Source organism: Apiospora hydei (assembly GCF_038363865.1).
Source record: "Apiospora hydei strain CBS 114990 chromosome Unknown utg000005l_segment0_segment0, whole genome shotgun sequence".
NCBI classification, from domain to species: domain Eukaryota; kingdom Fungi; phylum Ascomycota; class Sordariomycetes; order Amphisphaeriales; family Apiosporaceae; genus Apiospora; species Apiospora hydei.
In genome coordinates, this window is record NW_027117364.1 from 3,603,694 (window position 1) to 3,629,329 (window position 25,636).

At 53.2% G+C, this 25,636-nt stretch overlaps 11 protein-coding genes across 11 annotated transcripts; 10 read left to right on the top strand and 1 right to left on the bottom strand.

Annotated features, from left to right (window-relative positions):
- Positions 1–1,021: 1,021 nt before the first annotated feature.
- Positions 1,022–2,094, top strand: PG997_006589 (uncharacterized protein; the record flags this gene model as incomplete). The annotated part of the gene is given in 2 exon segments (XM_066810904.1): positions 1,022–1,073; positions 1,088–2,094. The coding sequence occupies 2 exon segments, from the start codon at positions 1,022–1,024 to the stop codon at positions 2,092–2,094; spliced, it is 1,059 nt and encodes a 352-aa protein (XP_066669827.1).
- Positions 2,095–2,570: 476 nt separating this feature from the next.
- On the bottom strand, positions 2,571–3,615 carry PG997_006590 (ubiquitin-conjugating enzyme E2 H; the record flags this gene model as incomplete). Its single annotated transcript, XM_066810905.1, has 8 exons — positions 2,571–2,707; positions 2,774–2,955; positions 3,018–3,132; positions 3,189–3,226; positions 3,292–3,355; positions 3,409–3,458; positions 3,523–3,530; positions 3,583–3,615. 8 exons carry the CDS (start codon positions 3,613–3,615, stop codon positions 2,571–2,573), a joined length of 627 nt encoding a protein of 208 aa, XP_066669828.1.
- A 1,623-nt stretch (positions 3,616–5,238) lies between these two features.
- PG997_006591 (uncharacterized protein) lies at positions 5,239–5,916 on the top strand (the record flags this gene model as incomplete). Its single annotated transcript, XM_066810906.1, has 1 exon — positions 5,239–5,916. The coding sequence occupies one exon, from the start codon at positions 5,239–5,241 to the stop codon at positions 5,914–5,916; it is 678 nt and encodes a 225-aa protein (XP_066669829.1).
- Positions 5,917–7,273: 1,357 nt separating this feature from the next.
- Positions 7,274–7,825, top strand: PG997_006592 (uncharacterized protein; the record flags this gene model as incomplete). Its single annotated transcript, XM_066810907.1, has 1 exon — positions 7,274–7,825. The coding sequence occupies one exon, from the start codon at positions 7,274–7,276 to the stop codon at positions 7,823–7,825; it is 552 nt and encodes a 183-aa protein (XP_066669830.1).
- A 1,976-nt stretch (positions 7,826–9,801) lies between these two features.
- PG997_006593 (uncharacterized protein) lies at positions 9,802–11,055 on the top strand (the record flags this gene model as incomplete). The annotated part of the gene is made up of 3 exons (XM_066810908.1): positions 9,802–9,867; positions 9,929–10,401; positions 10,461–11,055. Coding segments are annotated over 3 exons (1,134 nt in total), but the record flags the coding sequence as incomplete, so codon positions are not given.
- Positions 11,056–11,987: 932 nt separating this feature from the next.
- PG997_006594 (MFS general substrate transporter) lies at positions 11,988–13,049 on the top strand (the record flags this gene model as incomplete). The annotated part of the gene is made up of 1 exon (XM_066810909.1): positions 11,988–13,049. The coding sequence occupies one exon, from the start codon at positions 11,988–11,990 to the stop codon at positions 13,047–13,049; it is 1,062 nt and encodes a 353-aa protein (XP_066669832.1).
- A 509-nt stretch (positions 13,050–13,558) lies between these two features.
- On the top strand, positions 13,559–14,341 carry PG997_006595 (uncharacterized protein; the record flags this gene model as incomplete). Its single annotated transcript, XM_066810910.1, has 1 exon — positions 13,559–14,341. One exon carries the CDS (start codon positions 13,559–13,561, stop codon positions 14,339–14,341), a length of 783 nt encoding a protein of 260 aa, XP_066669833.1.
- A 1,950-nt stretch (positions 14,342–16,291) lies between these two features.
- Positions 16,292–17,718, top strand: PG997_006596 (major facilitator superfamily domain-containing protein; the record flags this gene model as incomplete). Its single annotated transcript, XM_066810911.1, has 3 exons — positions 16,292–16,771; positions 16,844–17,452; positions 17,503–17,718. The coding sequence occupies 3 exons, from the start codon at positions 16,292–16,294 to the stop codon at positions 17,716–17,718; spliced, it is 1,305 nt and encodes a 434-aa protein (XP_066669834.1).
- A 1,060-nt stretch (positions 17,719–18,778) lies between these two features.
- Positions 18,779–20,652, top strand: PG997_006597 (uncharacterized protein; the record flags this gene model as incomplete). Its single annotated transcript, XM_066810912.1, has 4 exons — positions 18,779–18,968; positions 19,039–19,110; positions 19,191–20,074; positions 20,203–20,652. The coding sequence occupies 4 exons, from the start codon at positions 18,779–18,781 to the stop codon at positions 20,650–20,652; spliced, it is 1,596 nt and encodes a 531-aa protein (XP_066669835.1).
- A 1,488-nt stretch (positions 20,653–22,140) lies between these two features.
- Positions 22,141–23,260, top strand: PG997_006598 (uncharacterized protein; the record flags this gene model as incomplete). The annotated part of the gene is made up of 3 exons (XM_066810913.1): positions 22,141–22,684; positions 22,788–23,096; positions 23,154–23,260. 3 exons carry the CDS (start codon positions 22,141–22,143, stop codon positions 23,258–23,260), a joined length of 960 nt encoding a protein of 319 aa, XP_066669836.1.
- Positions 23,261–24,486: 1,226 nt separating this feature from the next.
- On the top strand, positions 24,487–25,558 carry PG997_006599 (3-oxoacyl- reductase; the record flags this gene model as incomplete). The annotated part of the gene is made up of 3 exons (XM_066810914.1): positions 24,487–24,541; positions 24,640–25,208; positions 25,256–25,558. 3 exons carry the CDS (start codon positions 24,487–24,489, stop codon positions 25,556–25,558), a joined length of 927 nt encoding a protein of 308 aa, XP_066669837.1.
- Positions 25,559–25,636: the final 78 nt, after the last annotated feature.

The following is a 25,636-nucleotide window of genomic DNA, read 5'->3' on the forward strand; positions in this document are numbered from 1 at the left end:
ACGGAGAAACACTGCCGGGGACACGTGTATGCGACATCCTCAATACATTATTAGTTCCTGTCCCCTGCATTCAGCTCTGTCCCAGTCGAGGTTGGCTTACAAGTGGATATGTTCTACGAGCTGCCTCAAGAGGAAGGCAGTCCATGAAACGTGCGGATAAGGTTGGTGGGGGATGGAGGATCAATCATCAATCATCAATGAGCATTCGGGGTCCATCTGGCAAGCCGGCGCTAAAGAAATTTGGGCTTGGGCTAGGGGACTTGGCTATGCTCCAAGTATAGCACCTGGCCACCATCACAGCCGCCGCCAACTTCCAGTGAGGCGAGGCAGGCTGCTTTCTCACATTCCTATTGGGTACTGTCTATTTCAGGGCATTGCGTGGATGAACGAATATGATGCGAAATCGCGAACTCTTGTATAGTACGGTACCCTATGCAGTAATGAACTAACATTTGAAGACTGATCTCTGGCTTTTGGAAGTCCGCATGCTTAACCGATGTCGGAGAAGTGATAATACCATGCGATAGCAACGTTGAGACACGGGGACTTGACTTCACCCCACCAAGCCTCGCTACTTGCATATTCCATAATACTGACAGCATCACTTTAATCAAGTGTTTGCTGGACAGGTTGAACAATACAAGGAGCAGGCACACCGTTCCATAGCACAGAATATCATTTTTTACTGGAAGCGAATACTCGATTCCAGGATGATATAGTTCAAACCGTACCAAGTCTGGGCGCTTCTGGAGATATGTCCATAGGAATGAATTAATGTGGAGTCTTACGGAAGCAGGCCTTTGGCGGGGTTCTATGGAAGCCTACCAATCCTCAAAATCACTAGGTAATCATTCCCACACGCCTGTCGTCATATCGCATGAACATCCCGACCAACAAAGACAACGCAACACCACCGTATCGACTCCGAACACCATCGCCCCACGAGAAACGAATTCCCTAAGAAAATACCGACTCGCAACTTCCTCCCTGCCCCCGTCACCGACCGCCCGCCGCCGCCAAAATGCAGGGCTTCAACATGGGCCGGTACGTCCCCCGGACCTCGAAGGGACCGCGTCCGGCAACCAAGTCAACCGCAAGCACGCCCTCGGCCACCGCGCCTCGAAGCTAGCCTCGCAGGGCATCCTGACGGTGCGCTTCGAGATGCCGTTCGCCGTGTGGTGCGGGCACTGCCCGAAGCCGACCATCATCGGGCAGGGCGTGCGTTTCAACGCCGAGAAGAAGAAGGTCGGCAACTACTACAGCACGCCCATCTACAGCTTCCGCATGCGGCACGCCGGGTGCGGCGGCGCCATCGAGATCCGCACCGACCCCAAAAACACGGCGTACGAGGTGGTCGAGGGCGGGCGGCGGCGCGAGGACCGGACCGACGAGCCCGATGGGGAAGGGGGCCAGTTGGAGATTATGACGGACCAAGAACGGGAGAAGCTGCGGAGCAGCGCGTTCGCCAAGCTCGAGAAGACCATAGAGGACCGCGAGCAGCTGGCGCATGCGAAGTTGCGCATCGAGGAGCTCGAGGACGCGAGCCGCGCCTGGGAGGACCCGTATGAGCAAAACCGGCGGCTACGGCGGGAGTTCCGGGTTGGTCGGCACGCGCGCGAGAAAGAGGGCAGAGCGTCGGAGGATCTGCGCGATCGCATGAGCCTGGGAATCGACCTGGTGCCTGCGCACGAGGACGACGCGAGGCGCGCTGCTCTGGTTGAGTTCAACCCAGTCGTGAACGGCAACGGGACAGGAGACAATGCCGCCCTCTCGAAGCCGCTATTTGGAAACGGCGCCGCCGCAGCGCAGAAAACACCATCTTCAGGGGTCAAAAGGAAGCTTAAATCGGAGACCGCTACGGCGCGGATGAAGGGAAGTCTGGTTTCCGAGATTGTTGGGAACACACGAGCTGCACACGACCCGTTCCTCGTTCCCAGTTCTTCGAACGGCGCAGCAGCCAGGCTATCAGGGATCAAGAGAAAGCGTATAGAGGAGAAAGAGACGGAACTTCCGCGCAAAGAGCCCCCTAAGGAGGATACCGGCATGAAAAAGGCATCTACGGGGTTGGTCACTTATGATTCGGATTCTTCCTAAAGGTGAGGAAGCTCGACTCGGTTTGCATTTTAAAGATACCCAGGGGCAATGGCGTTAAGAGGCGTTTTAAGTATATATATATATGAGCGCAGTGTTGGGAAGTATTTGGTTTCCAATACTGGCCCCCTCGCTATGAGTAGAATTATACATGTTTTATTACAACTTCCTAGTTACCATTGTGAAATGAAACTCGACGGGAAAGTATTTGTTTGATTCCAAAAGTCACTAGAATTCCACAGAAAACAAGCCCTTTAACGAAAAGTGATCCTTGTCCCAAAAGAAAAGGAAGAAGACTCGGACTTCAGCGCATGAAAGCAGCATGGAGTCTATGGTCGACTTCAATATGCAAATCCTACATTGTACTCCATCCTGACCGTGTGCCAAATAAACGAAACGCAAAACTCCTGAGCTCCAATTCGCAGCGTGATGACTGTCAATCGAGTACGTTGGGGTATTCTCGGAGGGTAGTCGGCTGTTTACACATCGTCCATCTGCCCGGCCGGCTCATCATCCTCGTCGCCGAAGCTGGCAACAGACGACATATCGTCGTCATCTTCGCTTTCGTTACCGGCCTCGTTGGCAGCGTCTTTGCTGGCGTACTTCTGTACGTACTCTACCATGAGTGTCAGTAAGGGGCAGTCCCGAGACTCCCAGCGGAGTAGCCATGTTCAAAACTAACCCTTGACTTTTGCGTCGTAGCTCTTCGGCTCCCTCATGAGTAAGGCAGCAGCCTCGCCGTTCAGGGGATCGGAGGGGTTCGGGTATCGCAGGAGCTGCGGCAGGAAGACCTCGAAGATGTTGATCATGTCGAACATGGGCGACCAGGTTTGGTTGATGACATCGAGGCAGACCGAACCAGACCTTGACCAACTCTTAGTAAAGTTCTCCCTTCCTGGGCGCTCTCTCCCCTTGTCCACACTTACAGCTCGTCAATGTTGGGGTGGTATATTCTGTTCACAAATCCGATGCTGGGCGACTTGTAGGGGTACTGATCGGGGAGTTCGACGTGGATCTTCCAGGAACCGTTCTCGAAAGGAGCTGCCAACTCTCAGTATAATGTCGACTACGAAGCTTGCCGACCACCCTGAACTAACTCTCTGTAGGTCCCTTAAACCGGACATAGAACTCCTGCCTGGCCGGGTATTAGTTATCGTTGCTCGCGAGTTGCTCGTTCGTTGGTCGGGGAGTAAGCCTTACACTGGAAACCGGATGTCAGTCAACCGCAAGACTCGCGTCTGGCCAACACGAAGAGGGAGACTTACTGTTGTCATTGATCAGAGTAACCTCATAGTCGCTCATGAGCCTTTGTCAAACTGGTTAGTCGCGAGAAAGGGTATCGACGAAGTCGGGGGATCTCGTACATCCTGTAGAGCAGTCAGTCAAATGTACAACGTGGGGTTACGGTAGGTTAGTATGGAGCAAGCATACTTCATGACCTAAAGAAGCATGTCAGTGGATGGCCAAGTCAGGTTTCGCCAAACGACTTACATCAGTCTCGATACGTCTCCTTGGACTACTCATCTTGGCGGCGGTGGTTCTCGTAGACCGGTCTGGGATAAATGTGCAATGTCAAGATCGAGTATCGTAGGGAAGTTGGTTGTCGTATCGCGGTGGAAACGGGGGTCGTTGGTTGATCTGTGCCAAGATGGTGGTTCGGTGTTGGGCAGCTGAGCAGCCGAGGCGGAGGAGGGGAAGCTTTGTCGTGCTCGGAAATAAATGCACGTAAGCGTGAGATGTCGAGATTGAAAGGAGTTGATAGATGCGTTCCTTTCTTTGGTCAAAGTGCGTTGGGAGAACGAAGAGGAGAAGCCAATGCCAATGCCAGTGCTAATGGCGGGCCGGGTGTCAAATGACCTGATCTGACCAGTCCACGTCGGAGTCACAGGAGCAGCCCGAGCAAAGCCGCATTTAGACAATGACGACTTAACCTTACCTGGGTCCGGTTTAGAGTGAAGCATCATCCATGGTTATGCGATAAGGATGGATAAGCCCCACCGTCCTTGGAATGCGGATTGAATGCAATGCAGGGACAAGCCCCGTTTCTGCCGAGGCGAAGATCGTCGACACTCGGTTCGGTTAATTGAATATAGTGGCCATGTGCTTATATCGCCGACATGCTTGGAGGCGACGTGGGGCGATGAGATCGGAGGTTTGCTCTTTCCCGACGGCCCTCCCTTTCCTCTTTTACAGATCAAGTATTTGGTTTTTGCAAATCAGGATATGTATGCGACTATATCCTTGATGCCATAACGGTTGCATCAATAAGGGGTACTAGAACTTAGGTTGAGATAGCGCCCTTTTCTTGAGGCTAGTTTCACAGCTATCCGTTGGCACGCCCCAGTCCAGCAACCTGCGATAGGCGGTGCCTTCCCGAGACCGGCTTCAATCATTATGTTATTCACTTGGGGAATACAATCCAGGGTTGATTACTTATATTCATGAAATATACCAGGCCAAGTTGGTGATGATGCGCTTGGTGGATATTACGAAAATTGTGTATTATGGGCGACCATATCAAGCTTCGAAGATGGGCCTATTGAATGAGGGCTCGGCCTTGAGGTTACCTACGTCCTATTTCCCTACCATGTACTGGGAGTCCAGTCCGAGAAGAACACAACCAGATCAGGAGGACTGACTGTACTGGTCGCCAACGTTAACGGCGGAGCCTTTTCTGAAAAGATCAACCAGGGATATTCATGAAGACGCTCACAGCCAAGCACAAAAGTCCGTCCCTGAAGCCTCCAGGCAGACCATGCGCGACAAGGGCGATTGCACACCGCGAAGATGGTGTCGTTCAATACACGCTCCTACTGCTCATAGGGTACCGTTGCCAACTGGTAACTCCTGCCGATATGATGGATTTGCAGCCGGATTGTTGAAATGAAACATCTTCTACAGGTAGCCTAATTGGTGGCGCAGTGGAAACGGTGTCGATACCGTGCGCCGACATCATGAAACGCCAAGATCGCAACGCTGAAAAGCTTGGCGTGTATCATGAGACGACACATAAAAGTCCCCAGATCCCAAGTTACGAGATCCCCCACGATCGTTAGGTTTATTAATTAAGTAATCCAAAGTTTCTAAACTGTCTGTTGCACATCGGACAGCTTCAATTGGCATCACACATCTCACCATCCGATCAATATGCGTCCCAATACGGCGACAATCTTTGTCACGGCGCTCGGCGCCCTCTACAACACGCCAGCCTGTGCGCAGCGGCAACGCGTTGCCCAGACCACCTCTCCGATCATGGTCCACGGCGCCGTCAACGTAGAGGACACGCAAAAGGACAACAACGCCATGATCGAATCGGTCCTACCCCCCTCCAACGCCAGCAGCCTCAAAGCCGCATCAGCCAACGCCACATTCATCCCGGGCTCCGACGTCGTGCCCACGGGCCAGCCGGATCCGGGCGCGAAGCCCAAGCCTCCCAAGAAGGCCCCCATCCCCATCGCGGCACTCCTGTACGCCGGATCGCCAGGCCCCAAGCAGTGCCGCGGCTCGCCCATGATGCGGATCCCGATATCGCGGCCCGTCTCCAACACGGCGCCGCAGTGCTACAACATTCCCCGGCTGCCGGCCAACTGCGGCACCTTCATGGCCGAGAAGGAGGACGGCTGCGAGGCCCGCGTGTTCGCCGACTGGGACTGCAAGGAGTTCGAGAACCTCGTCGTCTTCATGCCCGAACTGCGCACTGTTGGCGGCATCATCCGCAGCGTCGAGGTCCGGTGCGGTGTCGAGGCTGTCGAGCCCGCGCCTCTCAACATGGGCGCGCTGGGGGCGGCCCAGCCCAAACCCAAACCCAAGCCTGGGAGTCAATGACAAGGTTTTATTCGGAGAGTGACTGGATGGGCTTCGGATGGGAAACCAGCGCGTTTTGTGGGTGGCATGGGACGGATACTGTAATGAAGATGAAGAATAGGGGTTAGGGGGTAGCGGTTATGGCGGGGACTATACAAGGCCCAGGAGCGTGTCTCGTGCCTTGGTATGAATATAATAAAAACACTAAATAATTATTTGATAGGTAGCCAAGTGTTCGTTTCTTTGTATTGTCAATTGATGTTAGCTGGCTGTCGCGTAGTGGACACTCCCAGCCTGTCTGTCAGGGAACTACACATAAATACGGCTTAGTTTGCAGGAGCTAAGATATTCAAATCTCATGACGCAATCAAATCCTTTATTTTGAGATTTTGTGTCGTTTATCAAGTCTCGTTTGCTTCCAGGCTCGAGTTACAGAGTACACCTGTTGCTTTTTATAAGCAATGTGTCGGTTTATCAAGGACGTCAAGATGGAAAAGCGACTCTTATCTGGCAGGCCAGTTGTCTTTCTTACCTGCCTTGTATTATTGGTACTCCATAGTGGGGGTTTCCCCCATGATTTGAGTCCGCCTACCTCACGGCGAAACGACGTTGGGTTGTAAGTACTGGACGTCCAGTCAAGACCATAATTACATCTCAAGAATCGTATAGTGATCTGGCTCGTATATATCAGAAGGCATTAAATACTCTAGTTTTTGTATGGCATTCTGGTTTGGTCTCTCAGGAAGGACAGAAGCTTATGTACAGTCGAGGTCCGGGTTGTTAACATACGTTGAGTTGGCCGAGGTTATCGCCGACCTCACCACACTGCTTGTGGAAAGCACCACAAACCAAACAGCTCCTGCCTGTACAACCTACGAAACCACATTCACATCGTAGGATCAGGAATAAAAATGCTTCTTACCGATATCATGTATGTCTATGATCTTATTCCGAGCATATTCAAATGTTTATCTTTAGTAGGTCAACGCCAACTCCTGAAGGAGACTTTCCTGGCAGACACCTTGTGCTCATGGATTTGTCACCCCTCCTCGGCGACGACTTTGCTTGGTGTACTAGTAGTCTATTGGTTCCCGCCACTTCGGCATGGAACAGCTACCCTGCTGTTCGGCTGATGGATGCCTGAACCTCAACGCGGCAGCTTGAACTAAGATGCGGCCCTTGCTCTTGCTCAACACCCATCCTTTCACTTTAGGCCCACTGGTACGAACTGATTACTTGTCAGTTAAACCATTAAATCTCATTAAAACGTTGATTTTCCCCCAATCTTCTTTGCAAATCAACCTTCCTCCTGAACATCACATCACACCTATCCCAACACCAACACTTCCATCTCTTGTACACCACAGAACTCACAAATATGGGTTATCGCAAGCTCCCTCTCCGCGATCTTCTGCCTAAGCGCGGTATGCGATACCGTGCTGGCCGGTCCATCCTACGATCTCCTCGCTTCGATTTCGAGATCTACCGCGCTTGGTCCAAGAAAGCCGGCTCGAGCAAGATCTTCAAGGACTTGAACAAGGGCAAGCGCGTCGTGGATCGTGTACTCGCCAACATGATCAAGATTGCCCGAACTCCCAGCGTTAGCAAGCACTTGAAGAGTGGCTTGGCCGGAGGTGGCTTCTACACCTTTGCCGTTGCCATCAGAAAGGAGATCAAATGGGCCAAAAACCTGAGACTCGGATCTTTCATGGAGCTGTTGTACCAGCTCATCCACGCACATAAGATGTCCGCCATTGACGAGCATGGAGACAAAACACACACCGATGAATACAGTCTCACCGTCAAGGAGATCGCAGCATTCCTCGCAGAGCATCAACAAAACTGGTCCATGGCCGCCCAGGAACGCGAGAACTACCTGCTCACCGAAGCCCATGTCCTCGTAACGGAGAAAGTAAGCATACCGAATTAATTTCCGCTGTGAAACTGCTTGAAGCTAACATATAGACCGCAAAAACGCCCCCTCCAGGAACGCTTTGATGATGCCCTGCGCAACGCTGCTGGCCAAGAGATGACCTTGAAGGAACCGAATTCCATGGAACTGGACGGTTGAGGGAAAATTCTCTATTGGTGGGATTACACCGATGAAGCGGCAGTTTGTATTATAGGCACAATTGTATTTGGCACGCGGCATCGCGAGGCGTAAGGAGGGAGGCCACTTGTATTCGTGCCTTATAACAGGATTGGGAGAGAGGACTTCTCGGATGTGTACCCCATAGGAACACTGGGAAAACAGTGGTAGGATTTGTTACTGAGCAATATTCTCATGGAATATGAGAAACCACCAAACAAGTCAATGTAGCACGCAGATGTAACAATAGCATTTATCATCAAAGTCCGATGTCTATCCGATATAACATGCCTACATAAGTGATTTGCAAACTCAACTTAGAGTAAGTACATGTATCTTATGGAAGCTTACCTAACCACATACTGTGCCCTCCGAGTGGTGCCGCTCTTCAATGATCTCGGTAGGCATCCCCGTGACCAGCCACGTGGTGATGTAGTCTGAAACGCTCTCCTGTCCGGATCGCCAAGACACTAGTGATGCATACACGACCGTCCGGTAGCATAGGTCTAGATATTTTGCCAGTGTGTTAGGCACGCCAATGAGAAAACCCAGCGTCGATGGGCGTTCCTACAATAGGAGCCTGGTGAGACCGACCGCCCACGACCTGCTCGTCTGGCGGTAGACACCTTTGACATGACAAGGAAATGATATTCAATAAGACATATGGCGATGATCAGCAAGAACGCAGCCATATAGATCACTGTAGAGCAACCCGCCGTGGTACATGCAGTGCCGCCGGAGTTCCAAGGGCTTTAATGGAGGTCTGAGAGTCTAGCGAAGGTTATTTGGGCCTTACGATGGCCGGACGGTTGGAGTGCGGAAGGAGTTTGAATCGCCAAATCCGGGGTCTTAATGGAGTTCGCGGTGAAACCTGCTTTGGGCAAGTCGTTGGTAGCGGGAAACTCTCTGTCCAGTTGGCCAGAAGCCACCAATGAGCTCGCCACCCCAAACTCTGCCAAACTTGTTTATTACCGCCAAATTTCCCAATTCATCTCATCATTCGTGTCACGACTCAAGATGCTCTCATTGCGAAAGGTATGAATGTCATAAAACAGGCCATGGTGAGAGGCTCGGCATTTGAGTTTGGACACCCTTTCAACCAAAGGGCCGGCTCAAGGCCACCGGCCTTTTTCGTCATGGAAATGATACTGATCGACGGGGCCTGGAGTCTCCTCAGCTCCTTACACTTGGAAACTTCAGGGAATGTGAGCTCTCATCTCAGGATGCTTCACTGCCTTGGCCGGACATCCCCGATATGACAAACCCGCGAAATGAGCGGCACATCAACTCGGGAGGGACCGAAGATTGGTGAGCAACCCTTCGTGCTTCTCATGCGCTGCTTGGACTGGCTTCGCAGTTATGAAAGCGCGGCCACGAACACTGACGCCGAAATCAATAGGTGCCGTACCGCCACCAGCAGGAGTTACACCAAACTTTACTCATCCGGCCGACGGCCTCTGGACAGTAAACATTGCCGGCCTCGTAACATGCAATTTCATCGTTCTAGTCTTCTATCTTCTACGCTGTTATTCCAAGTATACTTTTAGGACACCCACAACCGTTGAAGACTGTAAGCCACCTTCGCGACGAGACTAGATCCTCGTTATAAACTAACCTCTGTGGCCATAGGGACTACCTCAATAGCATTGGTGCGACGCTCAACTGACACTCGCGTGATTTCTGCTTCCAACTTCTGCTGACTTGAGCCTGAAGTTACTGGTAAACTTCTATATCGCTACGTGCTATATCAGTAAGCTATGTCGACTTCGCACCCGTTGACTGTACCAGAAGCTGACAGGGTCTCTCCATTCACAGTGGGATACTGTGGAGAAGGGCATCACGCCTGGGAGTTGACGCGTGAAGACTACCAGGCGGTACTCAAGGTCAGTCCAGATCAGCTCATGTCCATTGGAGGTACTAACCGTTTTGGACTGACTGTAATAGTGGCTGTATGCTAGCTCTATTCTCTGGATACCGGCTGCTTTCTTCACCAAAGCTTCCTTGTTGTTGATGACTGCACGGCTATTCTCTATCTACAGGCGTACCGCAACATGTATTCGCCTTTACTTATGGTTTCTCCTGATCGCCTATACACCCGTGCAGTTCGTCAAGATCTTTATCTGCTGGCCTATTGCCCGTTATTGGAACCCTGCCATACCTGGGCGCTGTCTTGACCAACCAAAAGTTTTCCTCACTGATACCGCTCTCGCATTCGTTACTGACTTCATCATACTGGTAATACCCATACCACTGACATGGAAACTAAATATGCCGCTACGGAAGAAGATGAAAGTGACTGCAATGCTGGGGGCAGGTGGAATCGCTGTGGCGGTAGCCTGCTTTCGCGAATACAGGATCTATATCTTCCAATGGTCAACGGACGTGACCAGGGACTTCGTGGTCATGAACCTCTGCGGGTGAGTGCCGGCCATCCGAGGCAATTGCACAGAACTAACTCACCCTCCTTTCATGGCAGCACCATTGAGATAACAATAGGAATGATATGTCTCTGTCTCCCGTCAATCAACTTGATTTTCGAGAGGGCGACTGCACGTAGAGCATCGCATAACCGGCCTCGAACTATCTACCAGCGCTGTAGCAACCTCAGGAAAAGGAATAGCGTCGGAGTATCGGAAAGAACCACTGTATTTCTTCAGGAAGATGAAAGTACCGCAAGCGGTGGTCCGGAAACGACAGCTGCGCCGGTACTCGATTTCGATGCCGAACTAGCCATATTCACCGAAGAGTCACGCACAGGAGGTGTCACCGAGCCGCCGCCTAGTATCAACGGCACCAATTCCGACGATCTAGTCGGGGAGCACGCGGGGAATTGCGCACGGGTCAGATGCATGAATATCAGTTCTGCAGATGGGCGGAAAGAGGGCTGGTTAACTTCCAACATTGACAACCCTGGCGATTCTGGTGCCAGCACAAGCCCGCCCGCTTGTGCAACGCCTCGACGCATCGGACAGGGGAATATGGAACAATTCAGACGGGAATCCCAAAGGATCCTTGTCCCGGGCCGTATATGGGATGGCATCGGTCGTGGTGGCAGTGAAGAAACGACCTGACCATATCGACACGGCCAGGACCTCCAGGGATGCTTAGCCAACGGTCATTCCACGAAGTGCTGCACCGAGTTGTTTGGTTTCGATGTATGTATGTGTTCGCAAGTCCCTCAAGTCCCTAGACCAAGCAAGGGGTCTGACTTACAAATCAATGCTTTGTCGGACTAATCCTTGCCCCGGTATATCGAGTCGCGGCAGGTACGGATAATAACCGATCGATGACGACCGACGCGGGGAATGCGCTAGTGCCATCGGCTTTAAGAGAGCAACCCCCAAGACGACGGATTAGAACATACCTCCGTTCGCCCACTAGCAGGGGCCGCGATGCTTACTGAAACTTCAGATCTTCTATACATGAGTATATGGCCTTGACCCCTACAGCATAATGGCGGGGAATGAAGCCAATGCGAAGCGACCACGGCGAGGGTAGGCCCCATTGCCACTATGCGCTCTCTGGCAACGCCCCCATGGCTGCGATGGGATCCCCAAGCCCACCATGACCTGACCTGGAGCCAGAATATTATATATGGATGCGTAAGTTGTCAACAGCCATTTCTTCAAGGCAGGGACTCATGATCGAACCTCTATGATTCCAGGTTGCGGCTTTCAGTGTGGGAAACCTCTACTACACGCATCCCATCTTGGACGTCCTCGCAGACGAGTTTGGTGTTTCGGATGAGCGCGCCTCGCTCGTACCTACCATAATGCAAGCTGGGTATGCTGGGGACTACTATTCATCATTCCTTTGGGTGACATTGTTCATCGCCGGCCCATGATCCTTGGTCTCGTTTTTGTAACCGCCCTATTCGTGAGTCCTTTTCACCACCTGTTTCGACATTATTTTCATATTGCTGACATAAAACGCATCCAGTGGCTCGGCTTAACCCTGACTGGATCCTTCTCCGTTTTCCTGGGGGCTATCCTTCGTGGTCGGTATGCTCACGGTTACTCCACAGCTCATGTTCCCAATTGCCGTCCAGTACGCGCCGCCGCGGCATCGCGCCACCATGACCTCTATAGTCATGTCCGGCATTGTGTTCGGGATCTTAATCGCGCGCCTGCTCTCGGGAATCATCACTCAGTATTCATCCTGGCGCAACGTCTATTGGCTGTCGTTTGGGTTGCAGGCGCTGATTCTCGTGTTGCTCTTCGTCATGATGCCCGATTACCCGGTCCTACAACCGGACGGCTCGTACACGCACACCTTGCTCACCATCGTAAAGATGCCGCTCCGCCACCCTGTGCTGACACAATCAAGCCTGATCGCCTTCATGACCATGGGCATGTTCACGTCCTTCTGGACGACGCTCACCTTCCAGCTTGTAGGGCCCTTCCATCTCTCGACGCTGGCCGTGGCCCTGTTCGCCTTGATCGGCATCGCGCCTGTGTTTCTGAACCCTGTCGTCTCGCGGTTCGTGACGTCGCGCATCCACCCCACGGGCACGCTACTCCTCGCCAATTTCGTTGCCATCATCCCCGCCGTCGTCGTGGGCACCTTCGTAGGCACCTTTTCCCTCGCGGGCCCCGTGGTGTGGGCCTTCTTGGGGGATTTAGGCATGACCACCGTCGTCGTTGCCAACCGCATGGCCATCGCCTCGGTCGACCCGAAGGCCCAGAATGCCGTCAACTCGGTGTATATGGTCTTCACATTTTGCGGGCAGCTGTTTGGCACCGCAGTGGGCAACCGGCTGTACGCCGAGGGCGGCTGGGTACATAGCGGCGCGCTCAGCATCGGGCTCGTGGGAATCTCGCTGGTCATCACCGTCGTCCGTGGGCCGCACGAAAATAGATGGCTCGGCTGGCGGGGAGGCTGGGACTTGAGCAACAAGAAAATGAAGGCCACCCAAGAAGGAGAAAGGCCCCAGGAACGGCCAGGCCAAGAAGATGTGGATGGTGGTGTCGAAGAGAAACGGATTCCTCAGCCCGAAAAGAAAGACACGCCTGGGCAAATGAAGACCGACGGGGTCAAGAAGGACGATGAGAACGGCAAATCATAAATTGGCTTCGAAAAATAAAGTAAGAGGGCAGTTTGACTAAAGGAGAAGAATACATGGCTGTATTGGGATCTACTAGCTACTGGTGCAAATAGAGGGTTTTGATAAGATGTCCAACCTCGTGTAGGGGCAATCCATCCTGATTGTACGTATGGGGACCAACGCTGCATCGCCGATGCGTCAAAGGACTGGCTGATTGACCCGCCTCTTCCAACCTTTGGTACCTCACACCTGCGGCCCATTCCTGTTATTCGAATTCTGCACCACCTCGACAACAAAAAAAAGCAGCAAGTTGTTGATTTCATCCCACCAAACAACAAGACAGTCCCCGTGGTGGAATGATTTCCGGACAACCAGACACGTAACATCCAGCTGCCTCCTTGTGAGTGACCTTATCAAATTTTCTCAGTACTCGTCATAGGGTAACTTCACTTTATTGCCTTTCCCAAAGGAAAGCAACAACGCATAACTGGACGCTAACGTCAAGAACTCCAGTTCCGTATAATGCCACAATGTCATTTAGGTATATGCGCGCGCGCTCCGTGGCGGCCGACGGCAAGTATTACATGGTCGGCGGCCCCATCTTCCAAGTAGTGGACCATGATGTTGTGGACATGGACGGATGGCACAACAACATCCGCTACATGACGAACCGCGAGTGGTGCTACTACGCCGAGTGCGACTTGATCATCTTTGCCCTTTTCTTCGGCGACGTCGTGGTCACGCCCCCGGATGAGGAGAGTGAATCCGATTATGAGGAAACCACGGATGAGGATAATGACAGCGACACCGACATGAGCAGCGTCGAGACAATCAAGCTGAAGAAGAAGAAGAAGCCGGAGCTCGACGAGGTGACCAACTGGCCCGAGGTCCTCGATGGAATGCAGGAGGCCCACTGGGGCTTCGACATGGAGGATCTCGAGAAGCATTGGAAGTACGTCATCGTCCCGCGCCTCCGCGCCATCCGCGAGGCACACGAGAGCCAGGTGGGCGACAGCAAGATCTACATCTACGGCAGCTACGACTACAACGCCCTCGCGGCCCTCGCGGCCACGTGCCACAACCGCAAAGTCGATCCGGCCGACCACCCGCACGGATACGGCGAGCCCCTGCCGACGGTCCAGGAGCTGTACCTGGAGCGCGTCTGTCAGGAGTTTGGCGGGAAGAGCGCGCAGCTTATCCAGGAGGAGGAGAGGGCGCTCAAGCGGGGCCGGGTGCTCAAGAGGAAGAGAGATCGTGGTGGTGAGGAGGACCGGAAGAATCTTGATGGTGATTCGATTGTGGATCACGACTAAAGAATAACCACTCACATGCATATGTGATTGGGTTTTGGGAATGACCCGAATTCGATACCTACGGATGGGTTGTTTGCTGGACGAAATTTCGTGGCACCCGGCTTTTGGCATTGCTGGTAATAGAGGCAACATACATACACAGAACAGCATGTTGCACCAGAAGGTAGACCGTCAAAGCTGGATAGAACCTAGATGAGTTGTATTCCCGAGACAGTATCATATTGAACCCGTATCGCTGCGTGAGACATCGTGCGAGCACTTGAAGATAGAGAGGTTAAGTCAGGAGTCGCTTACACCAAAACCCCGCTATTCTTTTTAGTGGACGGTTTTCTCCCCGCAGCTCACTGAAATGGATTTCTGGGGAGGAACCCGCTGTCAACCCCAGCTGATCCACTGACTTATGTACATCTTGCGCCTGGGGAGCATAGAGCGACTCCACGAATACACGTCTGGCAGTATGAAATCCTCTTGGGTGGGCATGCGGCCTGATGTTGCCAGAGGTTGCGGTTTGTCGTAGCGCACTGGACGTACCCGAAATTGAAGTGCAACACTTTTCCGGGTCACTCCAATATGCAATACCCGACGTTGCAACAAGCAGGGCATGTTTGTATTTGTAGACTGGCACCATGATGCAAGCTGCTTTGGGCGGTGACGGTCCCTCGCTACCCCGCCCGCCTAACCTCCAGCTTGCAATCGACTTGCTTCAAGGCTGGATTTGTAAGACATCGGCACTCTCTTCACGTGCCCCACGGCATCGTTAGCACTGATACACATATGCATGCACGCCCATGTCAGGGAGGCTGGCGCCTCGGAGCGGCAAGGCGCACCTATGCCCCGCCTGGCGCTGGCTTGTGGTAAGTTGCACGAATTGGATGCTGCTCAACACTTACTTCTCAATTCTGCGAATACCCGGTCGACGAACACAACGGCACATCTGTATGATATATTAAGTACCGATGAAATATGGTATATATCGAAACATATAGGAACGAAGAGTGCTAGTCAAGCCTTTGATCACATTGCACCCTCGGCCGCCTATCCGCAATGAGGGTTGTCGCTCGCGGAGATGACTTCGGAAAACGCGTTATAAAGCCGAGCGCTGGAGGACGCGCATGCTCTAACGAAACGGTTACCCGGAGATTTGGCTCAACTAATAAGCGAGAAAGGTGCTTGACCCCCCCTGACGAATGCCGGACCCTCTGTCGGGGCTGGAGATGGTACTACCTCTGCTCTGCTACACACCATGAAAACTGAAACTGTTTACAGTTAGCAAGCAATTCGCAGCCTGTCATATAGTGAATATTATTGACGGCATCTTCGGACCGATATGGCCATTGTTGAAAATGCAAGATGTATGGCAGGCACGGCACGGCACGGCACGGCGAGTGCTTCAAAGTGATCGACAGACCCCGCAGCCTATGTTGGTTCATAACCAAGGTGTTGGGCCCGAGAGTCTATCATATGACTCGATGCAACTGTACGTCGGCTGGATATCGCCTAAGGTGATAATAATGACATGGACAGAAAATATGTACTATCTATGGCAACGAGACAGGCCAAAGAATGCACGAAAAGTCCTAAGTGTGCATCCATCATCCACTATGTTATCTCCGACTAGACTATCACTACCTCCGGTCGTTGATCCGACACACCAATATGCCCTCGGATGAAGTCTAGGAGCTTGGGTAGCGGTCGGCACGAACGAAGCAAGCCGCCTCGCGCTTTCGCGACTATTATCCGAAAACCGACTGCTTGCTTACGCCCCGAGTCATCGCATCCTCTTACCGATCTGCGTTTTACGCAACCAGCGCACCCTACCGGGGCAAATAAAGACCCTGGGCGTGCCGCAATCCTACCACACCTTGCGTCTCCTGGTGAGTTCAACCAACTCTTGTCAACCACCAAAGCTCTGGGCAGTCGCATCTCACCCTGCCGCATCTCGTGGGAAAGATGACGACTGAATCGAACGAAATGTCAGGAGGCGAGAAGAAGGCTGCCGCACCCGATGCGTCCCAGACGACACTCGAGAACGGCCAGCAAACCAATCCGGATATCGAATCCGCACCGCCGGCCCCGGCTCAGCCTCAGGCTGGCCCACCGCCGGCGCCTAATGGCGGCATCACAGCCTGGCTCCAAGTGCTGGGCGCATTTATGATCTTCTTCAACTCATGGGGCATCTTGAACACATTCGGTGTCTATCAAACATACTATGAATCCGGGCAGCTGTTTACCACGTCCTCCTCCAATATCTCGTGGATCGGGTCTATCCAGGCCTACTTGGTGCTGTTGGGCGGTCTGATCGCCGGGCCATTCTACGATAAAGGCTATATCAAGACACTGCTTACCCTCGGTGGTTTCGGGGTCGTCTTCGGCCACATGATGCTGTCTCTTGTCCATACTTACTGGCAGGCTCTTCTGGCTCAGGGTTTTGTGAGTCACGCCTTGATTAGACTCCCTTTCTTGGCTCCAAGGGAGGTTTACTGATTGTCTATGATCTTATAGTGTATCGGTCTAGGTGCCGGTGCCATGTTCGTTCCGGCTATTTCTGTGCTCCCTGGCTATTTCAACACGAGACTGGGTCTCGCTATGGGACTCGCAGCTTCTGGTAGTTCCTTTGGTGGTATCATATACCCCATCGCTTTCTACCGACTCGTCAACCAGATTGGCTTCGGATGGAGTGTCCGAGTTCTGGGCTTCATCGCGCTTGCTACCATGATGATCCCCATCTTCTTCATGAAGATACGCGTCAAGCCCCCAGGGGCACGTGCCAGATTCGACACCACCATCTTCACGGACATACCCTTCCTCATCTACATATTTGGCTCGATGCTTGGGTTTATCGGCCTATACGTCATGCTCTTCTATCTTTCGTACTTCAGCGCGCAACAGGGCATCACCGATTCGTCGCTCTCGTTCTACTTGGTCGCCATATTGAACGCCGCCTCCATGTTCGGACGGACCCTGCCTAACGCCTTGTCGGACAAAACGGGACCCCTAAACCTCGTCATCCCGGGCGCCTTCGTCTGCGGTATCCTCAATCTCGTTATGCTCAAAGTCCACACCGTCGGCGGGGTCATCGTAGTTGCGCTTGCCTTTGGGTTCTTCTCGGGTGTCTTCATCGCGCTCCCCCGGTGCTCTTCATAGCTTTGACCAAGGACAAGAGCAAGATTGGCAGCAGAATGGGCTTGGGCTTCGCTCTTTCCGGTCTTGGTACCCTTGCCGGCGGCCCCGGCGGCGGCGGTATCCTGGGGATGGGCGAGAATCCCGATTGGAGGAGCCTCTGGATCTATGGAGGTGTCTGTAGTCTGGCCGGTGGTGTCATTTTCATAGGCCTCCGGATCCAGCAGGCCGGACTGAAGCTGGCAGTGAAGGTCTAGAGTAATGGGTTCGCAGAAGAAAGCGTTTTCGGCACAGAGCTGATTCAATGATAGAAGGGCGAATACATTTCATAGCTTGTTTTACTGGATACCCATACAGGTTTTTTGTTAATACATACCTCATCACTTGATCACGTTGAATAGATCGGGCATCATGAAAAGATGCGATGCTGGCATCCTTGTGGGATTTCTGGAGCGCAGAGGATTGTATGTGCCTTGTCTGCTGTTAGATTTGGCCTGGGTACGACGGATGGTTGTTTGATTCCTAACAGTCGAGAAAGGGTCTTCAGTTTGTCTCGCGACTTAAGTCGTACGACCTCCTGGCAAGCTGAGAGTCTCGACGCGCAGAGCCTCGTCCAACAGCCAACGTTATGTTACGGATCGAGAAAAAAATTGGTCACAAAAATGTAAGATGCAATTGACGTGATCAAGCACGTTAGACGGCACAGGGCTGTGGACTGGCTGCTTATTGGCTAAGGGGTGGTCCTCCCCCAAATCTTGGCTGAGCCTGCCTGTAGAAACTGCTAACCTTGTTCAGGGGGCGATCACTTCACATCAAATACGTCTACCTAAGTAGGTACATTCATGAATCTAACGAGAAGAATGTCAAAAGTCAATCCAGACAATTTGCTGGCAGTAGTACCCAGCACCACTTTCCGGATACGACAATGCACACTCTATGCACTGATGCCGCGCCAAGGCCTACCCGCACGCACAAGAGATATATATATGCGCACAGCGTCAATTGGTCTGATGTCTCTGAAATCCAGCCATCAGCTGTCAGCATCTTTTCCTTGGCTCCCCATCTCACGGCGCACAGCTCGGGCAACAAGGGCGATGGCGCAAGAGCAGCCCCACATTGCGATGCGACCAACCCATGCGCATGCGTGGAACGTTCCGTTGAAAAAAGATGCATGCGAAAAGCATGCAGCCGACAGAGACAAATAAATACCGACGGGTCCCCTGGTTGCTCTTCCGTGGACGTCTCTCTACCACACGATATCGTACATTGGTTCATGTGTTGACGGTGCTGGACTGGCATCAGAAGCGTAGTCAAGTCATGTCGTCCAAAGGCATCAAGCACGACGCCGATACGGGCCATGGGCCCCACCACACGGTGGTGGACGAGGACGGCTCCTTTGGTGAGACCGGAGAACAGAGAGTGCAGAAGATTGCCATCGCCGACTCGAGGAAGATCGGGGTTACGGGTGCTGTTTTCCTCATCTTGAATAAGATGATCGGCACGGGTAGTAAGTCTTATCTGATCTCATCTGGACTTATACCGCGCAGTTCCACCCCCGCTAACAGCATGTGATATAGTCTTCTCCACCCCGTCTAGCGTCTTTGCTGCCACCGGCTCTGTTGGTGTCGCTATCATGCTATGGGTTATAGGTATGCATATATGTGGCACATGGTTTCCGACATGAAGTAAGAAATATTCGGAACCGACTAACACTGGCTTTACCGTACAGGCGGCGTCTTGACCTTCTGTGGCCTGAGCGTATTCCTCGAGTTCGGCCTCGCCATCCCGCGCTCAGGAGGCGAGAAGAACTACCTGGAGCGCGTGTACCGTCACCCGCGGTATCTAGCGACCTGTGTCCTCGCCTCGCAGATGATCCTCCTGGGCTTCTCGTCCGGCAACTCCCTGGCCTTCGGTCGCTACATCCTGCTGGCCGCCGGCCACGAGGAAGACAGCTGGATCGGCCGCGGCATCGGCGTCGCCTGCGTGACCTTCGCGACGGTGCTGCACTCCGTGCTTCCCCGCTGGGGCCTGCGCTTCGTCAACGTCCTGGGCGTCTTCAAGGTCGTCGTCCTGCTAGTCATCGTTTTCTCCGGCTTCGCGGCCCTGGCCGGACGCCGCCGCGTGCCCGACCCGCACAACTTCGACAACGCGTTCCGCATCGAGACGGGCAACGGCTGGGGCGGCGGCGGCGCCTACACCTACTCGACCGCGCTGCTCAATGTCATCTACAGCTACAAGGGCTGGGAGAACGCCAACTACGTGATTGGCGAGCTGAAGCACCCGCGCAAGACGCTCGTCGTGGCGGCGCCCATCGCCATCGGCGGCGTTACTATCCTCTACGTCCTCGCCAATGTCGCTTACTTCGCCGCCATCTCCAAGGAGGAGATGGCTACCTCCGAGGTGATTGTCGCTGGCATCTTCTTCCGCAATATGTTTGGCGACAGCGCTGCCGCTCGCAGTTTACCCGTCTTCGTGGCGCTCAGCAACATGGGCAACGTTCTCGCTGTTAGCTTCGCGCACGCTCGTCTGAACCAGGAGTTTGGTAAGGAGGGTCTGTTGCCTTGGAGCCGTTTCTGGGCTTCGGTTAAGCCGTTTGGTTCGCCCGCTGCTTCTGTAGGTCTTGCCTGGCTTGTCTTTAACCCCTTTTGCTCGATCAACCAAGAACACACAACAACATCCGGCTGTCTGGGTCTGGACTTTGATAATATTCATGTATACTGACCGTATTTGCCCCTTTTCAGTTGTTCCTGCACTGGCTCGTCACCGTCATCGTCCTGGTCGCACCCCCGCCGGGTCCGGCCTACAACTTCATCGTCCAGCTGTACACGTACCCGGGCGCGTGGATCAACGGATTCGTGGCCGGGGGTCTCATCTACCTGCACTACAAGAAGTCAGAGCAGTGGACCTCCCCCTGGCATACGTACCTGCCCATCGCGGTGCTGTTCCTGCTATCCAACGTCTTCCTCGCGCTCGTGCCCTTCATCCCGCCCGAGGGCGACTGGAACGCCGACGGGTACCCGTACTACGTGTTCCCCGTGGTCGGTGTCGGCGTGCTACTGCTCGGTGGCGTTTACTGGGTCTGCTGGACGAAGATTTGGCCGGCGGTTGGCGGGTACAAGGTCGTGGCGGAGAGGATTGAGGATGAGGAGGGGAATGAGGTGGTGAGGTATCGGAAGGTTCATACGAGATAGAGAGGTTTGCTTGCCATGCTGGTTTGGCTGCAGACGATTTATTAATTTGAGTGATCTAGATGAGGTTCAAAATAACTATGCGATACCCTTACATCTCTCTTGTAAAGCTGATGACTTGACATAATATTACAAGTGACACAATTGAATTTACAAGACACTAAACAAACCATCTGTTCCTGTACGTAGGTTGCTTGGTTATATGTCTCCTACTGTGGCTGGTCATGATATTCAGATCAGAATGCGTCAGGTGTGCACTTCATCTTCTGGGTCCCCTTTAACATGTTGCAGCTGAATGCATAAGGGGCCAATATACATCCTGGCAAATGACTCTTTTGGATAGAATATCCATCATTTAGCTTTGGTATACCAACCTTCTTAGAGTAAACGATCACAAAGTGTTGTTACAGTGTATCATCTTCTAAAACATAAACAAACATACTTCACCAATACCATTCTTATTACCCGAGAAATGCTTTGCAAAATGGGATTTCATATGCCTAGAATAGATCCTATCTTCTTTCTCGACCTTGGAATAGGACACAGTGGCTATTTTGTTATCATGGCTCGAGTACGAATGAAATGATACTTGCATGACATGGCTATCTCCATGACCCTTGAAGACTTGTTCAGCCCCCTTTATAACGTATGGCTTATCTATGATATACATGGAATTGGTTACTACGGTTCATTCTGCCCATTCTGTTAAAGACGCATCTATTGATATGCCATATCCCTATAAGCATTGGCTATTTATAGAGCACACAATAACCAGGCGCCTTTCCTTCACCCCTATACCAAAATAGGGGGCTGTTAATATTGGCAATGACATATACATCAAAATGGCAGCAGTTCTCATGGAATGCTCACAGGCCGACTTGCTGGGCATGTGACTTTTCACCTGATGTCTTGAAGATACATAGGTATGTACAAACGAGAAGTCCGACATCCACGAGCAGGATGGACGTGCATAAGTAACGGAACACTTGATGTACAAAATCGCCCAATGAGAATCAATCCCTGGAAACTGCCCACAAATGGGGTAACCATTTGGAAGCCCGGTTCAGCGCATCTTGATCTGGTGTGAGTCGGCGCAGAGGAGTTCAAGGTTGTATTCAATGTATTCAACGTACCAGGAGGGTCCACGTCTGCTGGATTCCACTGCGCGTTAAATGCTGCTCCCCATTCCCATTCTGGGAAGCTGCAGCAACGACCCAAACTTTAACAGCAGCCGCAGCCTACCGTCGATTTGACACACACACAGACACAGACACAAACCAGCACATTGATTCACACGCACGCACCACAATCGAACACATCAGCATCCCCGCCCGTTTGTCGACCTGAGCGAGCTACTACTTGCTTCAAGTGGTTGACCACGAGCTGGAACAATTATGCTTTTATCAATGGATAAAGGCAGAACCTATTTCCTTCCGTCCTATTGATATATACATGTAGGCATACTGTGCTGTGCCCCCGTCTCAGATCATCATGGCGCCTGCGTTCGACCTCAATGGTGCCGCATCCGAATTCTCCATTCGCCTAATCAGAGAAAAGGTAACAGCGCTTGCTGACGAGGTCAACCAAGAACTAGATGGAGATCTCAACCAGCTTCGTGCCCTTCTGGACCACGTCGACCAGAAGCGCACCAAGTTCCAAGAGAGCAAGAGCAACCTGCTCGAAGGCCTGCGCGCCACTCTGAGCTCCCTGCAGGTCGATCCGGCCGTCGTCAATACGACACTTTCCGACATTGCTGCCACCTCGTCACCCCCTCTCCTTTCCCTCATCCCTACCGTCTCCACTTTGCACTTGGAGTCCCGCCCGCTCACCCCAGCCGCCTCTCCGCCTGATTCTGGGCCTGCCGAGACTGCCAAGTCTCCACAGCCGGACTCGGCAGGCAGTGATGCTGTCTCTGACCATGGTAATGGCCCCAAGGCCACGTCAGGGGACGACTCGAAGAGCGATACGCAGTCCGGAACGCAGGCAGCTGACAAGCGCGAGGATCCCGAAGCCTGCGGAGTGAAAGCAAGCCCCAGTCAACAGGCTCTTGTAGTCCATCGAGAGAAACGCCCACACGAATCGTCAGAGGACCCTGAGCACGAGACAAAGAAAGCCAAGACTTCCTCGGACCATGTAAGTAATCATCTCGTTCAACGGCAATCCCGTCCGAGACGATGCTCACCTTCATGGCAAGGAGCCCGCACCCACCGCGAATTCAGAGATACCCCGTAGACTGCGGATGCAGGACTTAGACGCCATAGAATGTGTCTTCCGTCACGCAGGTCGGGACGGCTTCTTTGTTATTCGCTGCCTGGAGCCGGAGTGCAGTCTTCGGATTTCAGATACGGCGCCCTTCAAGTACAAGCGAGCTTTCAACCATTTCAACTCAAAGCACCTGAAACAGCCGCAGTCTGAAGAGCACATCTTCAAGGAATTCGCCTACCAAGGTACGAACTTGCTATCGTAAATACTACTCCACACTACCATACTAATGCCTAATCCAGTCGAGGATGCTACGGAGGAGGCAATTGCCGCCAGATCTAATGGCACCGAAATTCCAGAGTGTACGTCCACTTGGCCCCATTGGTTTGAGGTCATTCAGCTGACATGATCAACAGGCACTCCCAAGGACAAGCTGCCCGACGCCAGGTCTACGCCACCTCGGCCAGGCTCACCCCGTCGGGTCTCCAAGACGGTGACCTTCGACTTGGAACGAAGTCCATCTCTTGGTTACCATGGCTGGGATTCCGACAACGGCTCTGGTCCCAGCGACATCACTGAAGGAGAACTGGAGGGAAGCGCTTCCGAGCCAGGAAAGCCCCGACACAACCTACGTCGACTTCCACGCCTGTCTTATAATCAAATGGCACAGGGCCGTGATCCTACGCCGACCGATTCTCAGGATCAGGTTTGTTTACTCGAAAATGCGTATCGATACCATAGAGTTGCTAATCGTGTGCACTAGGCCGAAGGAGACAGAGCTGATACAAGCAGCGTGAAGCGATCCGGAACCCCGAGTGTTTTAAACGCAAACGTACGAGTCTCCAGGTCGGCGAAGAAGCTTTTGACTCTTGTCGACAAGCCACGACGATCCTCGGACCAGCCTCACAAGTGAGTGTTATTCTCCAATAAGCAAACCTGCTCTAACGTGTGAGTTTCTTAGGCCTTTCGGACATACTGGGGAATGGGCTAGACGCTCCGCCCCCAGCTGAGGAGGGTCCCAGCCGAAACAGCATCATAGGTACGTTTTGTGTTGTACAGATGTGTAGGCGGGGTTTTGTACGAAGTGGCAGGTGTATAAAAAGGGGAAGCAAAACATATTTGGCCTTGTGTATAGGCCTTGAAGCGATGACCTGAGATGGACATGTAGGTATTCACTGAAGGAAAATGTCGATGGTATCCTAGATCATTGCCGAAAATGCGAACTCTCTGCGATTCTATTAAGTCTTCGTTCATAGTCTTTCCCTTCTATACGACTTCGGGTGCTTATACGATTGGCTATTGAGGTATCCTACTGGGAGCCCATGGGTGTTGAGTCGCCCCTTTTTCTTCTTCGGACCAAGCTGTGGACCTGAATGGGGCCTGGGAAAGAATGGGGTTGGCCCGCTAATGGATCAATATATAGGACATTGCCCCTCTTCCCCTCATATGCCCCTCCCGTGCCACGACGGCTCCGGAGTTCACGTGCATGTCGACCGGCAAGAGCTTAAAAGCGTCCAGTCCCTCATTCTCACTCTGCTCGAAGACGACACAGCAACACCCTTTCTGTAGTGAATCTCCAAGACCTTCTAGTACATTCTCAGTCACTGCAATACCCTCGCTTCTTGGACTTATACGATGTCGCCCCGTCCGTATGATGGAAAGCTGGGGATCGTGACCGGCGGCTCTAGAGGTGAGTCCTTTTACTAGTTTACCGGGCGAAACCGCCCAGCCAACTTATATTAGCACCAATCCGCCAAAATCTCAATACACACGCTCACACGCCCACAGGGATCGGAGCCGCCGTCGCCAAGCGTCTGGCCGCCAAGGGGTGCAACCTCCTGCTCGTCTTCACCTCGGACTCGTCCAAGGACCTCGTCCAGGCGCTGTGCGCTGAGCTCTACGACCAGCACCGGGTGAGCTGCGCGCAGGTCCAGGCGGACCTTTCGCAGGCCGGCGCGGCGTGCGAGAAGATCGTCGCGGCCGCCCGGGGCTTCCACGCCTCGCTGCGGAGAGACGGGGAGCTGCAGGTCGATATCCTCATCAACAACGCCGGCGTCTCGTCGAACCAGTTCCTCAACGACGCGGACAAGGGCCCCATCGCCGAGGCCGAGTTCGCGCGCGTGTACAACGTCAACGTGCTCGCGCCGTTGCTGCTGACGCAGGCCCTGGCGCCGTACTTCCCGCGGCCCACGTCGCCCGAGTCGGGCTCGTTCGTCAAGACAAAGGGCCGCGTCGTCAACGTCTCGAGCGTGTCGAGCTCCATCGGCTACGAGGGCCAGAGCGTGTACGCGGGCACCAAGGCCGCGCTCGAGGCCATGACGCGCTGCTGGAGCCGCGAGCTGGCGGGGCGGGCGACGGTGAATGCGGTCAATCCGGGCCCGGCTTGGGGGACATGTATGCCGAGGCCGGGGAGAAGTTCTGGCGGATCAATCAGGCGTACTGCGACGCGGCGCCGCTGCAGGCTTACACGGGCGGGAGTGCGGAGACGGCGGCGGAGGTGAAGGAGTTGATGGGCGACGGTACCCAGGACAAGGACGCCGAGCTGCAGCGGTTCGATAGCCTGGTCCGGGAGAAGATGGGCGGGAGACGGCCGGGGTTCACGAGCGAGATCGCGGGGACGATCGATATGCTGTGCTCCGAGGAGGCGGGGTGGACGACGGGGAGCGTGGTGTGCGCGAACGGCGGTATGAAGATGTCGATTGCATAGGTCCGTGGGTTTCGACTTGATGAAATGAATCGCGTTATATTCATCTTATCAATCTTCAAGTGATATGTCAAAAGTCGC